Raw genomic sequence first — 16889 nt, forward strand, 5'->3', positions numbered from 1 at the left:
GTGATATGGTCGTTCTATTTTTGTTTTTTTGAGGAACTTCCATGCTGTTTTCTGTGGCGGCTGTGCCATTTTACATTCCCACCAGCAGTGTATAGGGTTTCTGGGTTCTCCACATCCTCACCAACGCTTGTTGGCTTTTGTATTTTTGATGGTGGCCATCCTAGCAGATGTGAGGCGATATCTCATGATTTTGACTTGCATTTCCCTGTTGGTTGGTGATGCTGAGTATCTTTTCATATGCTTTTGGGCATTTGTATGTCTCATCACTTTTTCTTTATTATTTTTGCTTCTTTTGCTTTTTAAAGAAATTTACCTGAGATGAATTAATAGAGTCCTTCAAATGCTTTCTCTAATTTTTTTAAGTTTTACTCTTCATATTTAAGCTCTAAATACACCTAGAATTTACTTTGTACGTGGGCTGAAATTGGACTGTTGTGAGTGTAAAATGTAAAGATACTTAATAATGTATCAACACAGAAAAAGGACCCCCCAAAAAAGGATTTCATCACTACTTTCATTTAATAATTGTTTATCAGATTCTTATTGCTCCCAACAGAGAGGATGACATCAAAGTTGACTAGAGGGAGCATTGTCCTCACCGCGCCACTCATTAGCCATGTATCTTTAAGTGGGCCGTCTCCCTAGGTCTTGGTTGCCGTGCCTGTGATGGTGGATTAACCCAGATGAATGCCTTCAGCTCTGCAATTATGTAACAGTAATATAGGAACTTATGATAAACTGTGTTTTTTAGCATAGAGGTATGGTGTGATTCATTTATTTATACCCTACCTAGTGTTGCAAAAGGATTTAAGGAAGGAATGTAATCTTAGTGTAAGGAGCAACTTGTTAAGCATAACACCAAACACAGAAACAATAATGGAAAGGATATTTGATTACATAAAAATTTAGAAAAACACAGACAAAGCATCTACAAAAGAAAGTGCTTGCAAAGGAATTTTGCAAAGGATGGCTTATGAATTTAAAAAATTACAGGGATTATAGTTTTTTTCATGGTGGAAATACATTAGTTTTTTCACATGATGTCTGCAAAAGCTGTAGCATATCTTCAGACATTAACATTGCTAAACTTGAGGATAAAGCCATTTTTGTTAGGGAATCAACTACTTAAGGAAAATTAAGTTTTCATTTATTTTAGAGACTAGAACTAGACAAGGTGACTTTGTTTGTTTATTTGGGAGGGGGCCTGACTAGAGGTGCGATGGGCAGACATTCATAGTGGTAGCAGGGCAAGATGTCAATTTTCCTTTCTCAGAACTTAAAAAAAAAATAAGCAAAGTTTAAAGGGGGAATACACTTTGAATAGAAATAATTGCAACATATGACAATGAGGTTAGAATCTTTAATACATAAAAAGCTGTTACAAATCAGTAAGAAAAGAACACAGTGGCTGATAAAATGGGCGAAGGACACAAATGGGTACTTGTAAAATAAAAAGTAAAGTGACTAATAAACATGAAAATAATGTTTGGCTTTACTCAGTAATCAAATTAAAATTAAAAGGACAAGAAAATAATGTTTTTAGAATAAGATATTGAGGAAGGATAGAGTTTAGATGAAATTTAAATGAAGCAAATGAAGAGTAAGGCTGAAAGCAAAGCAGAGCTCTGTAAAGGGGTCACTGTCAGATCTGGAAGCATAGTGCACAGGGAGTCCTGTTTCCTTGAAGACAATGACGTTAAAGTAGATGTGTGGAGTGTTGTGTCCAACCCCCATGCAGAACTCTCCATCTGTGATGTAGAGCAAGGCTGATTTGTGGTGAAAGTGACTTAGCTCCTCCAGGCAAGAGTGAGGTGTTTCATTCTTACTGATAGAATTTCCTATGTCCAAAGGTTCTGATGGTCTCTGTTTTTAGAAAACAAAGCTTCTCAGTGAGTAAGAAAATAGTAGTCACTCAAAGAAATAGGTTGTTATGCCCCTTTACAGCTGCATCATGTCCTTGGGAGAAATACTGTTTTCTTTTAACTTCGCATCTAGCATTATCTGTATCTGTTATTCTAGCCTGGCGAATGGCTGCACAGATTTTTACTTAGAACTTATCTTCAGGAAAAGCTAAAGTAGAGCTCTAGGAATTTTTTCATAGCATTGTTTATAATTTTGAAAAAATTGGAAGTAAGACTTTTAACTAAATTATGATACATCCGTAAGATGCGTCACTATACAGCCATTAAAAGGTATGTTGTAGAAGAAGAGTTCTTGACCTGAAACTTGTGAATCCTCTGAAATTATTTACAAAATGTTATGTTTGTGTAAGTATATGTATGTTTTCCTACAGAGAAAGTCCATAGCTATAATGAGTTTCTCAGCTCAAGTGCAAAATATTTGGCTGTTAGTCCTAACTCTGTTGTTAATCCACTGTGTGGCTTTAATCCAGAGCTGTCCAGCAGAACATACTGTGGTTATGGAAATGTTCCATTTCTTTGCTATCCAGTATGGTAGCCAGTAGTCGTATTTGGCTGTTGAGCACTTGAGCTACTGAGGAAGAGAATTTTTCATTTTAATTAATTTAAATATAAATAGCCACACATGGCTAGTAATTACCATATTTAGCATAGGTTTAGACAAGTCACTTTATCCTTTTGGTCACCTCAACTCTAAAATGAGAGGAATTTTCTATGTAAAGAAATCTTAGGAATCATCTAGTCTTGGCCCTTTAAACTGTGAGAAACAACCCTTGTGAGAAAAAGTACATGTACCTAGTTCTAGAATTCTGACTGTCTGTGTATGAATTTCACTAATAATAACAATATAATCTTCAGTAACAATAATATAGTCCTCACACTTAGTATTATTTCCAGAACACTAATTTTGTTCCACTTGCTTTGCCATGTGATTTGTGTAATTAGGGGGTGGCAAACTGTGGCCTGTGGCCCAAATCCAGCTCACTGCCGGTTTCTGCATCACCCATGACCTAGGGGTGGTTTCTGCATTTATGGTTGAAAAAAAGAACCAAAAGAGGAAAGTTACATGAAATTCCAATCACAGAGTCCATAAATACAGTTACATTGGAACATGGCCACAGTGATTGTCTTGTATTATCTGTGGCCGCTTTTGCACCACAAGGGCTATGTTGAGTAGTTAGAACAGAGACTGTACAGTCACAAAGCCTAGAATATTTACTATCTGGCCCTTTAGAAAAATATTTACTGGTGCTTGGTATAGGTGATCTTTGAAAATGGAAAACAACAATTTATGAATTAGATACTGATTTATAAAACCTTATTTTAATAAAAGAAATTGAGGTTAACAGGAGCAAGGTGATATAGTCCAAGTGACACAGTCCCAAAGTGGCGGAGAGCAGTTTTATGTTCAGACCTTTCTTACCTCAGAGGCAGCCCTTCCAACCGGATGCCAGGACAGGCCGTAATGTGACTGTTGTCTCTATTTTAGATTCGATGAGTTTGATGAAGCAATTGATGAAGCTATCGAAGATGATATTAAAGAAGCTGATGGAGGAGGTATATGTTTATCATTCTCTCTTCTTCCTGTACTCGGCCAATATGTTAGCTAAAATGCCCTGATTCGAGCCGTGACCATATTTTCTTCTCCCCAGTGTGTATCACAATCACTACTGATGTTAACTGTCTGATATTCAAAGTAATTGGTGGACACAGAGTCAATGGATAGACTCAGATCTTACTAATTATTTTTAAATTAGTTTCATTTTATGATCTAATATAAAATGTAAATATTCCTTCAGCGATTAAAAAAAGTTATTTCTGCCTCCAAGTGAAACTTTCCCATTGTCTTTTTATTTTTAGATCACTACTGCTACAAAGTCTCAAAAATTATGGGTAATCAGAATCTAAATGATTGCTTTAAATTAACCTTTTAAAAATCAGTTTATTAATTTCATAGTCTTTAATAGTTGACATTAAAGTGGAAGAATTTGAAGGTAATTAAAGAGGTATATAGTGAATTACCAGTGTGCCAGTAAGGAGCATTGTGGTTTCCATTTAGTTATGAAAACTCTGGAAAGGATTAATAATAAGTAGGCTGTTTGTAGTGGAACTGAAAAAGTCACTAGCTTTTCCAGAGATGTGTGCCTTATTTACATCTTTGCTGCTGAATTCTCACTTTTTCTGTCCTATAAACTCAGTTTGTTTTTTTTAAATGGATTGACCTCTTTCTAAAGCCATGTCTAAAAGACAACTTTCAAGAAGAGATTCTTGAGTGACTGCTAATAGGTATGAGGTTTCTTTTTGGGGTGATGAAAATTTTCTGGAGTTAGTGGTGATGGTTGCACAACTTTGTGACTATACTAAAAACTCTGAGTTATACACTATAAAAGGGTGAATAGGGGCCCGTCCGGTGGCACAGCGGTTAAGTTCACACGTTCCGCTTGGGTGGCCCAGGGTTCGCCGGTTCGGATCCCGGGTGTGGACATGGCACCACCTGGTAAGCCATGCTATGGCAGGCGTCCCACATATAAAAAGTAGAGGAAGATGGGCACAGATGTTAGCTCAGGGCCAGTCTTCCTCAGCAAAAAGAGGAAGACTGGCAGTAGTTAGCTGAGGGCTAATCTTCCTCAAAAAAAAAAATACCTAAATAAAAGGGTGAATATTATGGTATGTGAATTATATCAAAAAACTTTTTATAAGTTCTCTACATGGTGAACTTCTATTTAGGACAGATGAATGCAGAAACTCTTGATGAGAACGCTGTCAGCAGAAGTTGTGAAAATACCGCATGTTGGTAGGAAGAAAATAAAGAAATCAAATGAAGAGCTGTTAAGCACGAATAAGACTAGTCTTTAGATATTAAAGAAAAGCTTTTAATAAACGTACAGTTGTCTCTCTCTCTTCTTCCCTCCCTCTCTTCCCCTCACCTCCTGCCCTGAACTCAGGAGTTGGCCGAGGAAAAGATATCTCCACCATCACAGGTCACCGTGGGAAAGACATCTCTACTATTTTGGATGAAGAAAGAAAAGAAAATAAACGACCCCAAAGGGCAGCTGCTGCTCGCCGGAAGAAACGCCGGCGACTAAATGATCTGGACAGTGACAGCAACCTGGATGAAGAAGAGAGTGAGGATGAATTCAAGATCAGTGATGGGTGCGTAGTCTGCAGTAGACCCCATTCCCTCTATACAGGCTTAAGTACGGCTAGCAGAGAAGCACGGCCATGCTGTCATGGGGCTTTTATTCTTCATGCACGTAGACAACCTCTTTTTATTTTCAGGATATTTAAAACAGATTCAAGAATACTGATCTTAGGGTTTTTGTTTTTAGATTAAAACAAAGTAGGTTTATGGTTGTTTGTATTTAAATTTCATTAACTACAGTCGAGCATTCATTTGCTGTGTATCTCTGTGCCACTTTCTGCCACCACGTCCATGAGCAGTTCTCAGGCCCATGTGAGAAATTGACAAGTAAAAGTAATTAGATACTATTCTCTGGGGACCCATAGAGGTTGGGGTTGAGGCAAGTAATCCAGTATGGAAGATCAGGAAAGGCTGTCGTGCAGAGCAGGTATTGAAACAATACCTCAGAGTTTCTCCTTTCAGATTGTTAGTGGAAAAAACAAGCGTATGAACCACAAAAAGGTCATTCTGCATGATTGCTACTAAAATATAGGCAAAGCATAAGTTAGAGTACAGAAGAGAGTCAGATCAGTCCAGGGATGTCAAGGAAAGTCTCAGAATAGAAATAAATCTTGAGGGCCCGGCCCCGTGGCTGAGTGGTTAAGTCTGTGCGCTCCACTGCGGCGGCCCAGGGTTTTTGCCAGTTTGGATCCTGGACGCGGACATGGCACTGCTCGTCAGGCCATGTTGAGGCGGCATCCGACATGCCACAACTAGAAGGACCTACAACTAAAATATACAACTATGTACTGGGGGGGATTTAGGGAGGAAAAAAAGCAAAAAAATAAAAAGGAAAAGAAGAAGATTGGAAACAGTTGTTAGCTCAGGTGCCAATCTTTTAAAAAAGAAAAGAAAGAAATCTTGATCTGAAATTTGAAGAATGAGTAATATGGCAGATCGATGAGTTTGGGATTAGAAGCAGAATAAGAATTAGAAGCAGAATTAGAAGATTTCTCTAAGCAGAGAAATCACATGTCAAAGCCAGCAAGGTATGAAAGGTCATGGAATATTTAGGAAACTCCTGGTGTATTAGGATAGCAAGAATATGGGGAAGAAGTAGAGAATGCCCTGCAGGAGATATGGCCAAGAGATAAAAAGGAACCAGAGGATGCAGTGTTTTGTTTGACATACATAGGAATTTGGACTCTGTCCTGAAGATGATGAAAACCCATTGAAGAGTTCTAAACAGCGGACTAGTAAGAAGTTTTTTGTTTCAGGGAGATTTCCATCCTGGCATTCATGTGGAGGATATTGAGGGAGAAATGAGTCTAGAGATGAGAGAGACTATTTGGGGAAAAGCTGTAGTAGTTTAGGGTAAGAGATGAGAGCCTGAACAGAGAAGAGGGTCAGGTTTGAGATATTTAAGAAGTAGACTCAGGAGGAATTAGTAGTTGATTAGATGTGAGAAATGAAAAGGGAGAACTTAGGATAAACACTGGATGGGTGATGGTACCCAATACCAGGCTATGGAACAGAAGAGAGGAGTAGGTTAGGAAATAATTAGTTTGCTTTCGGACATGTTGAATTGAAGGTACAAGGAGGCCATCCCAAGAGAGGAAAGCAATTTATGTACAAAAATCAGCATTGTTTCATCTTAATCACTCCTCCTAAGAAGAGGATAAGTGGCAAAACATTTCTTCATTTTATAAACAGGGAAATTGATAACAATTATCCAGATATTTTACAGTAAACATCACTTAGTGATTCACTGGACTCGTTAGAATTTGAACTCAGAACTCTCAAAAATGGCTTCCTGATTTTAAGTGTACCATCATGATTCATCTGGTTTCTCTTGAACAGATCTCAAGATGAGTTTGTTGTATCTGATGAAAACCCAGATGAAAGTGAAGAAGACCCACCATCTAACGATGACAGTGACACTGATTTCTGTAGCCGAAGACTGAGGCGACATCCCTCCCGGCCAATGAGGCAAAGCAGGCGTTTGCGGAGAAAGACCCCAAAGAAAAAGTACTCCGATGATGATGAAGAGGAGGAGTCTGAGGACAATAGTAGAGACTCTGGTAAAAATAATTTGCATCCACATCACACTAACTCAGTAAATTCTTATGACTTCTGGAGTTGATTTCTTAAAATAAAATTCCATTCGATTGTAATATAAGCTTTTTGGTGAAACTTTGAGTTCTATTCCTATGACTCACTTGTAACTCATCTTTTCACAGACAGCATATCTAAGAAAATAGAAACACATAGATGGGTTAACTTTATACCAAATTCATTTAGGATTGTGATGCATGTTTTGGTGCCAGTCGTTTCCATGCCTAGACTTTATCTTCATAGGGTTTCTTGGGAATCATTCTCAGTAAGCTGAGAACAGTTTTCTCAGATGTCTAGCTATTGAAGAGAGAAGGATCACCAGTTATCTCTAACATTAAGATCATGATCAGTGATTCATTCGTTTTTATAAATTAGCAGTGGTTGAAGTTCTTGTAGCTTATGCTTATCCCTATTAACTGAATAAATAGTGAGGGGCACAGCAGCTAAAAGAACAGATATGAATGCTTTATGGACTTGGCAGATAGATAGCTGTCATCTTACTGAGGAAGTGCCACAGACAGAAGTATTATATCCCTGATTCTGGACAGACTTCTGCAATTTTTTTTTTTTACAGATTTTATTTTTTCCTTTTTCTCCCCAAAGCCCCCCAGTACATAGTTGTATATTATTAGTTGTGGGTCCTTCTAGTTGTGGCATGTGGGATGCCGCCTTAGCATGGCCTGATGAGCGGTGCCATGTCTGCGCCCAGGATCTGAACCAGCAAAACCCTGGGCGGCTGAAGTGGAACGTGCACACTTAACCACTTGGCCACAGGGCTGGCCCCCTCTGCAGTTTTTTGTTTTGACTTTTTTCCTATACCTTCTGAGTAAGTAGAAACATCATGCCCCTTGATCAGTGATTATTTCCTCAGAACAAGGACAGTTTCCTGTTCCTTGTCCATAATCACAGTACAATTATCCAAATCAGAAATTTTAACATATCTAGTCAACAGTATACATTCAGATTTTATCAGGTGTCCCAATATTGTCCTTTGTATCAATTTTTTTTCCTAGTTCAAGATCCAATCCAGAATTACACATTGCATTTATTCATATCTCCTTAGTCTCCTTTAATCTGGAGTTTTCCTCAAATTTTGTCTTTATTGACCTTGACATTTTCGAAGAATACACACTGGTTATTTTATAAAATGTTCCTCAATTTGGATTTTTCTGTTTCCTTGTGATTAGATTCAAGTTATACATTTTTGTCAGAAATATCACAGTATCCTCCAGATCTCTTTATTTCATTATTTTTCCCTTTGTAAATAGTAAGTAATTTATAGGAAGATATTTTGAGACTGTGTAAATAGGCTCTTCCTTCTTAGATGTTTCACCGAGTAGTTTTAGCATTCATGATGATTTTCTAACTCCATCATTCCTTTTATATTTATTACTTGGTGTTCTGTAAAGAAGAGCTTTCCCTTCTCCCTCATATATTTATTTCTTTATATTAGTATATACTTGTGGCTTCTTATTTTAGTCAGTGGATACAGTATGTTTCCATCGCTATTTAGGCTCAGTTTTTCCCAGATTTGGCCAGTGGGGACTCCTTCAAACTATCTAGCCATTTTGAAATGTTTGAAATCCATTAGAGAAGAAGGCTGGATGTGATAATTCAGTGGAATTTGTTAGCACTCCTAAAAAACTGCACCGACACAATGCCATAGTCTGATTCTGGTTTATTGATCAGAGATGGTAAGAACAGTGCTATTTAGCTATGCATTGAGAGTTTAACTATCCCTGTGTGATAAATTTAGCAGATTTTAATTCCATATGGGAAAAAGCCAAAAATATAACTCAGATTCCTTATTTCTTTGAAAGAGGCGCATCATTTTTCTGTGGTTAGGGAGTTTAGCCTCTGCAGCACATTGTGAAGCTATGGTTGTAGCTGTACATCCGCACACATAAGAACAGCAAATTGTCGTGAGGCAGAATAGTAGCTATCCACCAAGAAGGGCAGGTGTGGCAGCCGACTGGGTAGCTCTAGGTTGAATAAGAGGATTATAGAAAACATCTTTTAGTCTTGAGGATTGTCTGCTAATACTATACATTTGTGAGGTTTGTCAGTAAAGACCCCCACAGATTTACTCTTACTTTTGATAAGAAAATAAGAGACTTAAAAAAGTTACCATTCATTTAAAAATTGTTATGACTGAACTCTCCTCAGTAGCTTTCCAGTTTTATAACCTAACTGCATTTCTATTTAATAGACTTAAATTTTGTATTTGACTTCATTTTAAATGTTTTTTACAGAAAGTGATTTTAGCGATGATTTTAGTGATGATTTTGTAGAAACTCGGCGAAGGCGGTCAAGGAGGAACCAGAAAAGACAAATTAACTACAAAGAAGATTCAGAAAGTGATGGTTCACAGAAGAGCTTACGACGTGGTAAAGAAATCAGACGAGTTCACAAACGTAGGCTTTCCAGCTCAGAGAGTGAAGGTAAGGAATAGATCTCTCGTTTATGGAAATTTGGACAAGGCAGAAATAGAAGATATAAAGTGAACTCAGGATTATAATTCTGTACCATTTCTTGGACAGAGTATTCTTAGATAGTATAACCAGTAATATCTTCGAGGCAAAACCCATTATTTTATGCCTGGTCACTATTTGTAGTTTAAATAAATGATACTTGATAAGGTACTAATTTATAAGTTCTCCATTGTAATAATTAAATTCTTCATTGAAACTGGAAGAGTCTCAGAAAGTCGTGATCTGAGCAAGATTTCTTCCACTCCCTTATTATTCGTGGCCTTATTATTTTGAAATAACCTCCTATACCATGAATAGCTGAACAGTTCCTGACCAAGGTGCCTACTGTCTGTTTCCACCTTGACTGTGAACTTCAGTTGGTAACTGTTTTATTTCTTAATACCTTTAGCTTTGCCCCATACCAGAAGTGCAGGAAGAGCTCTAAAATATGAATTTGTGATATCCATTTAGTCTTTGTAGTTATTCCAGAGTTCTTCCCAAGTTCATTTCAAATGACTCTGACCCTCACATTCCCCCTTTCTTTTTTATATATTTAATTCTCCTTTGTTATGATCTGTTTGCTTTAATAGATCCTTGTCAGTTAAGTTTGAGCCCAAGCCAGGAAAGAAGGGGAAAAAAATGTTTGGATATGAGAGGCTAAAGAAGAGAGGTGAACATCTGTTTGAGTGTGGATTTATCTTCATGTGTCATTAAAGACAAACAAATTCATAAAATTCAGAATTCTCAAAATTAAAAACAAATACTTGTTGAACTAGTCACTATCCTAGGCAGTGAGAATAGAAAAGTGAACAAAATAGCCAAAAAACAGGTAACTCCTTCATGTAAATCTTATTTTAGTTGAGGGGAGAGAGGTAATAAACAAGATAAATAAGTGGAGATAAATGCTGTGGGGAAAAATAAAGGAGAAGGGGGGGCTGGGAGAGTAGCTGGAATTTCAGATAGGACTAGAGGGAGGTCTCACTAAGAAGACAGCTTCTGAGTAAAGACCTGAAAGAAAAGCTGGGTGTGTATCATGCTGTTATCTAAAAGAAGAGTGATACGGGCAGATGGAACAACAGATGGCCTTGAGTCAAGTTTGTGCCTAGCATGTTCAGGGAACAGAATTGAGGCCAGAAGGGTCGGAGGAGAGTGAGTGAGGGGAAGAAGAGCAGAGATGAAGCAGAGAGATCAGCAGGGGCCACATCAGGTAGAGCAGTAGTCAGCGAACTACAGCCTACCTGTTTGTGTAAATAAAGATTTTCTAAATCAAGTATTACTGGAACACAGCCATGTCCATTTTTTTCACATTAATTTAAATTTAAAATAGCCTGATGTGATGCGTGACTACTATATTGGCTATGCAGCAGGCCACTGTATAGACTTTGGATTTTATTCTATGTGAGATGAGAAATAATTGGAGGACTATGATCTAATTTATGTTTTAATTTCCTGTGGTAGCTGAGGTATGAATAAATTGACGGGGACAAGGACAGAATCTAGGAGTGTTGAGAAGCAATTGAAATAGGCTAGTTGAAAGATGATGTGGGTAAGATTAGGGCAATTGCAGTAAAGGGGTGAAAAGCAGTCAACTTATGGATGTATTTTGAAGGAAGACCCAAAGGATTTATTATTGGGTTAGATGGGAGAAAGAAAGGAATCAAGGATGACTAAGCAATTGGAAGAATAGAGTTCCCAATAACTAAGACGGTGGAGACCAGAACCAGCGCAGTTTGAGGTGGAATTCTAGGAGCTCAGTTCTGGACATATTTGGTTTGAGATCCTCTTTAGAAGTCCAAGCGTATATGTTGAGTAGGCAGTTTAATACATGAGTCTGGAATTTAGAGGTTGTCTAAAACAACTATGAGAGTCATCAGCATAGCATATAGATGGTATGCAAAGTCATGAGACTAGGCGAGATCCCCTAGAAGTAAGTATAGACAAGGAAGAGAAGACAACATTTGAAGACATTTAATAACATGGGATGGAGAGCTCAGTGTTTCAGATGTCCGGCTTTGGGTGCTCAGTTCTCATCTTTCCTTATCAGTGTGTTTACATGATTAATTTGAGGGCTAGTGAGAAGGGGTTTCTTAGTTTCTGACCAACCTATGTTCATTTAAGGATCATCAGATTTCTTCTCCAAGAAATCCAGTTCTGCTCTTTCCTAAATTATAGGTAAAAGTACACTATGAATCATATTGGACATTATTATGGGACTGAGAAGAGAGAGAAATCAGGCCAATTATTGAAGGGAAATATTTATCTACAAGCAAGTCTGAAAGCAGGGTGTGGGGGTGAATAGGGGAAGAAAAGGGGAATTACTGAAATCTGTTTATGGTTACCTATGCCAATGGCTTAAATATGCTGTTTATTCTAGAGAGCTATATGTCCAAGAACTCTGAAGATGATGAGCTAGCAAAAGAATCAAAGCGGTCAGTTCGAAAGCGGGGTCGAAGCACAGATGAGTATTCAGAAGCAGATGAGGAGGAGGAAGAGGAAGGCAAACCATCCAGAAAACGGCTACACCGGATCGAGACAGACGAGGAAAGTTGTGACAATGCTCATGGAGATGCAGATCAGCCTGCCCATGACAGCCACCCGAGGGTCCTGCCCTCAGAACAAGAGAGCACCAAGAAGCCCTATCGGATAGACAGTGATGAAGAAGAGGACTTTGAAAATGTTGGCAAGGTGGGCAGCCCATTGGACTATAGCTTAGTAGACTTACCTTCCACCAATGGACAGAGTCCTGGCAAAGCCATTGAGAACTTGATTGGCAAGACAACTGAGAAGCCTCAGACCCCCAAGGACAACAGTACAGCCAGTGCAAGCCTGGCCCCCAATGGGACAAGTGGTGGGCAGGAGGCAGGGGCACCAGAAGAGGAGGAAGATGAGCTTTTGAGAGTGACTGACCTTGTTGATTATGTCTGTAACAGTGAACAGTTATAAGACTTTTTTTCCATTTTTGTGCTAATTTATTCCACGGTAGCTCTCACACCAGCGGGCCAGTTATTAAAAGCTGTTTTATTTTTCCTAGAAAACTCCACTACAGAATGACTTTTTAGAAGAAAAATTTCAACAAACCCTGAAGTCTTTCTGTGAAGTGACCAGTTTTGAACTTTGAAGATAAATAATTGCTGTAAATTCCTTTTGATTTTTTTTTCCAAGTTCATGGTCCTTGGTAATTTCATTCATGGAAAAAAAATCTTATTATAATAACAACAAAGATTTGTATATTTTTGACTTTATATTTCCTGAGCTCTCCTGACTTTGTGAAAAAGGGTGGATAAGAATGCATTCCGACTCTGAGGGCCCAAAACAGAATTAGGGGTGGGAGAAAGCACTTGTGCTTTAGCTTTTTCATATTAAATATATATTATATTTAAACATTCATGGCATAGATGATGATTAACAGACTGTTTAAAAGTTCAAGTCTGTATTGTTACTGTTTGAGAACTGTAGATAACATCATACCTAAGTCATTTAGTAACAGCTTTCATGAAATCAACTTGTTTACTATTGGAGATTACCACACTTAATAAAGAAGAGACCGAGAAAGTACCATCATAAAAAACTCTAACTTAAGTTTCTGTTATAGCGGAGTTTCTTGTTTAAAAAAAAAAAAATCATCTGAAAAGCATTTGTACAGTAAAATGTATAGTGAAGCTTTGACAACCAGATTGTGCTAGCAACAAGTTTTTTCAAACAGCTTTATGCAGTGGTGATGAGGTGGCCTCTGACACACCATCATGGAAAGTTATTAGGGACATGAGCATGGTCTTTCTTAAGGCCCAGGTGGACTGTAAACTTTGCAGATTGTGTAACTTGTCTTCTGGCCACTTAATATTTAAATATCTGAAATATCATTTTGAAAGAAATACATCTATACATAACTTACATGAAGAGATGCTAAGCTGACAGTGGTATTTTAGCACATTTGAAGAAGGGGAAAGGATTTTCAGGTGAATTTTAACTGGTCTATTCTTGCCCTTAGTATCTACTTCAAATTGAAGTCTACAAACAAAGCAGTTCCTTTGGGAGGTTTTTAGTTGGGTTTTAGCATGTGTGTGTGTATATATGTGTGTGTATGTGTGTGTGTTGGAATTTCCTATCTGCCTGGATATATTAGCAGGGTTTGAATGTAGTTTTGGCCTTTGGCCATTAGACTTCTATTAAAATTCATTAATAGTCACACAACCAACAAAGAGTTGATTGAGATCCGCCAGTGTGCTTAATAGGCATGACATCCATTTCAAACATCTCAACACTTTAAAGAAAGATACCCTTTGTTTCAAGAAAAAGGGGTTTGTAACTAACTAAATATCTAACATGTAATTGACACTAAAATATGAACTTTATCTTACTTAGTTTCTGTTACAGCTGTAAAATTTCAGGCAGAGCCATAAATAACATTGTACAAAGTGTAGCACTTGTGATTAAACGTTGCCTGTCAAATTCTGAAACCTTCAGCCATTACTTCTGTGAATACTTTTGCCCTGGGATTCGGGTTTTTCTGTTCCAGTGTTGTGTCTGTTGCCGGCAATGGACACACCATATCTGCTGCTGGCCCAAGGAACTTCATTAATTTTTCTTTCCAAATTAAGCATTATATATGCTAGTCAGTGTATAGGAAAGCACTTCTCTTTTTTATTATTAAAAAGCTGGCATTAGACTTGCATTATAAATACCTCTCTAGAAACTTTATACTCCTTCTTTTCCTTCCTCAATGGGTGTTGCCCTTAAATCTTATCTTTTGGCCTTGAAAGTTTATAGCTGTTGTTTTCCGTTGTTGGTTCTTTTGTTTTGTTCACTTTAGTTCTGTAGTACCTGCGCATTAATATTTTTGCTTTGGTTCTAGCAATGTATATGTATCTGTATAAAAAATAAAATAATGAAAGCAGCCTAAAACTAGGATGCACCAATAGCATGTGGTTCCAAGCAAGTTGTGATTTTTATTTGGAGACAATGCTCCACTGGAAGGGAGGGAAGGGCTTACATTCACAGACAGTAGAGCAGGGCTGTGTAAGGAGCCACATTCACTTACCAAGCCTCCTTTCTAGCTAAGTTTGTTCCATTTATTGAAAGTCAGTTAAGAATGTTAGCCTTTTTAACTATCTAAAACAGGTAATAGAAGGATTCCTACTAGTGCAAGGTAAGTAGTTAGAATGTGCAGGTGGCCTCTCCTGCCCCCAATCTCCCTCTACCATTTTAGTCCTGCAGCTGGATAAAGCCACTACCGGGTAGAAACTCCCATGTACCCTGTCTCTACCTCTCGACACACCGGCTCCTGCTTCCACCTGTTAGTTCTGCTCTTCAGTTAAGCAAGTGATAAGAAGTATTAAATGGGTATTTATTTTACGATGCCTAATGTGAAATAAGGAGTTTTTTTTACCCTTCTGCCACAGAGAGCAAAGGTAATCTTTTCCCTAGCAAAGCCTGAGTATTCCATTTAGCAAACCTCCCACTAACGTGGGCTTTGATACCACTTTTGCTGCCTGTTATTTACCAAACTTGAATTAAGTGTTTGTGAACTTTAAAGTGAGTGTATCCCTTCTAACCTTACATTCTGATTAAACCAATTAATTATGTTTCATCTAGAAAGAGCGCAGTCCTAGCAGCTGATACTTACAAATTATTGTCACGCAGATTAATTATGGGTGATTAAATGTTGAACAGTGCAAAGAAGATTCTGCTGCTTGGTGTTTAGATTCAATCCCTCAATGAGTCTGTATTCACTGAAATCTTAACTCTGAACATGCTTTGAAGAAGTTAAAAAAAAATACAGGAAATTTAGGAAGAAGTAAACGTTCTGTGTCCAAAGAGATAATTAAGACATTAGGAAATGGACAGAGTATAGGAAAGCAGCAATTCATCTAGAGTTTAGAACATCTTGGGTCCTTATTAGAGTTTTAACCATGGATTTAAGTTCACGACAGCTGCTATATAATAAAGCCCTTTAATACTTTAAACCCCTTTTTTGAAATACAAGTTGGACTCCTATTATCAGACTCTGCAGTCTAGCAAACATATTAAGGGGAGATGTAGTTTAGTACTCAGAATATTTAGTTTGCAATTTCTGTAAAGCTTTGAAAAGTAGTCAAATTTTCATAAAGCAGAAGCTTTGAATTAAAATATGTGAAAAGAACTCAGACTGAAAATAGATGTTTTGGTTTTGTAGACTTGCGCTGATGACATAGCGTTTAATGTAAAACATCTTCCATTGTTGGCACATTACTAGAGAATGATGGTGGAGAGATTTTCAAGCATATGCCTAATATATTGACATTGAGTTTCCTTGACACATCCTTTTCCAGCTGGTCAAGGTTGCAAACTCAGAGAATAAAGAGGAGTTTCATTTAGAATAAATTCATGTCTACTCATAATCTTTTTTAAAATGTGACCTGCCAAAGAACCAAGGACTTCAAATGCTGAAGAAGTTGTTGGAAAAAAAGATTTTTAAACAAATTAATTTTAGAAGGACATTACAAACTTCAGTTTTCAATTTGGTTGATAGAAGCCATCCTGTAATACGTATTTGAGCAAAGTAACATATATTAAGAAAAATTTAGACGTTTACTTATCATTTAGAGTTGAAGTGATGGGAAATGTTAGCTGTTTTTAAGTGGGATTGATGGAATTTCCTTTGTCACAAGGAATGCCTTTTTTAGCTTATGTTTGTGGGGATAAGAGGTGTAAACCATGTGTTAGTTTGTTCTACCATATAACTGAAAGGAACCTAATGAATCTACACGTTTAGTATTCAGAAAAAGTTGTGAACTCTGCCCTTCACGAACATAGTGGAACAAGTCCATGATTCATGGCGTTGCCTCACAGCTATAGAACAAGTATTCAAAGACCCAGGTCTTTTTTTTAAATGGAATGAACACATAAAGGTATGTGTGTGTGTGTATATATATATATATATAAGTTAATATGTATATACATACTTTAGATGCTAGAAGAAATAAATGAATCCTTTGAAATCATTAATTGACATTATAAAAAGAAAGGGTAAAAAATTGTAACTGATAAGAAATTATGAACATTGTTTAATTACAGAAAGTCCAGAGAGAGAGAGTGAAGTTCCTCTTCTTGATTTGACATTCTAAAAATATATTACTGGTTCTCCAAGAAGAGAGAATGCCAAGACTGCATTATCTGCTGTAATCTGCCTAGTCCTCTGCTTCATATCTGTTACTAAACTTTCTTAGAATAAAATCCATTCCTACTTTATCCACCATTCCCTGTACCTGTAAACCTACCTTGGAA

The 16889-nt window shown here is 37.4% G+C and overlaps 1 protein-coding gene across 3 annotated transcripts in view; it reads left to right on the top strand.

Moving 5' to 3' along the window:
• RSF1 (remodeling and spacing factor 1) overlaps positions 1-13300 on the top strand; it is a 136548-nt gene extending 123248 nt beyond the window's left edge. For all 3 annotated transcript variants that reach the window (XM_014859668.3, XM_014859669.3, XM_044752289.2), the window contains 5 exons: positions 3409-3476; positions 4865-5072; positions 6901-7121; positions 9408-9596; positions 12001-13300. In XM_014859668.3, coding sequence (XP_014715154.1) covers positions 3409-3476; positions 4865-5072; positions 6901-7121; positions 9408-9596; positions 12001-12569 — 1255 coding nt within the window. In that variant the 3' untranslated portion in view covers positions 12570-13300. The remainder of the gene's footprint in view (positions 1-3408; positions 3477-4864; positions 5073-6900; positions 7122-9407; positions 9597-12000) is intronic.
• Positions 13301-16889: the final 3589 nt, after the last annotated feature.

The sequence above is a fragment of the Equus asinus genome, chromosome 20, assembly GCF_041296235.1.
Source record: "Equus asinus isolate D_3611 breed Donkey chromosome 20, EquAss-T2T_v2, whole genome shotgun sequence".
Lineage (NCBI taxonomy): Eukaryota > Metazoa > Chordata > Mammalia > Perissodactyla > Equidae > Equus > Equus asinus.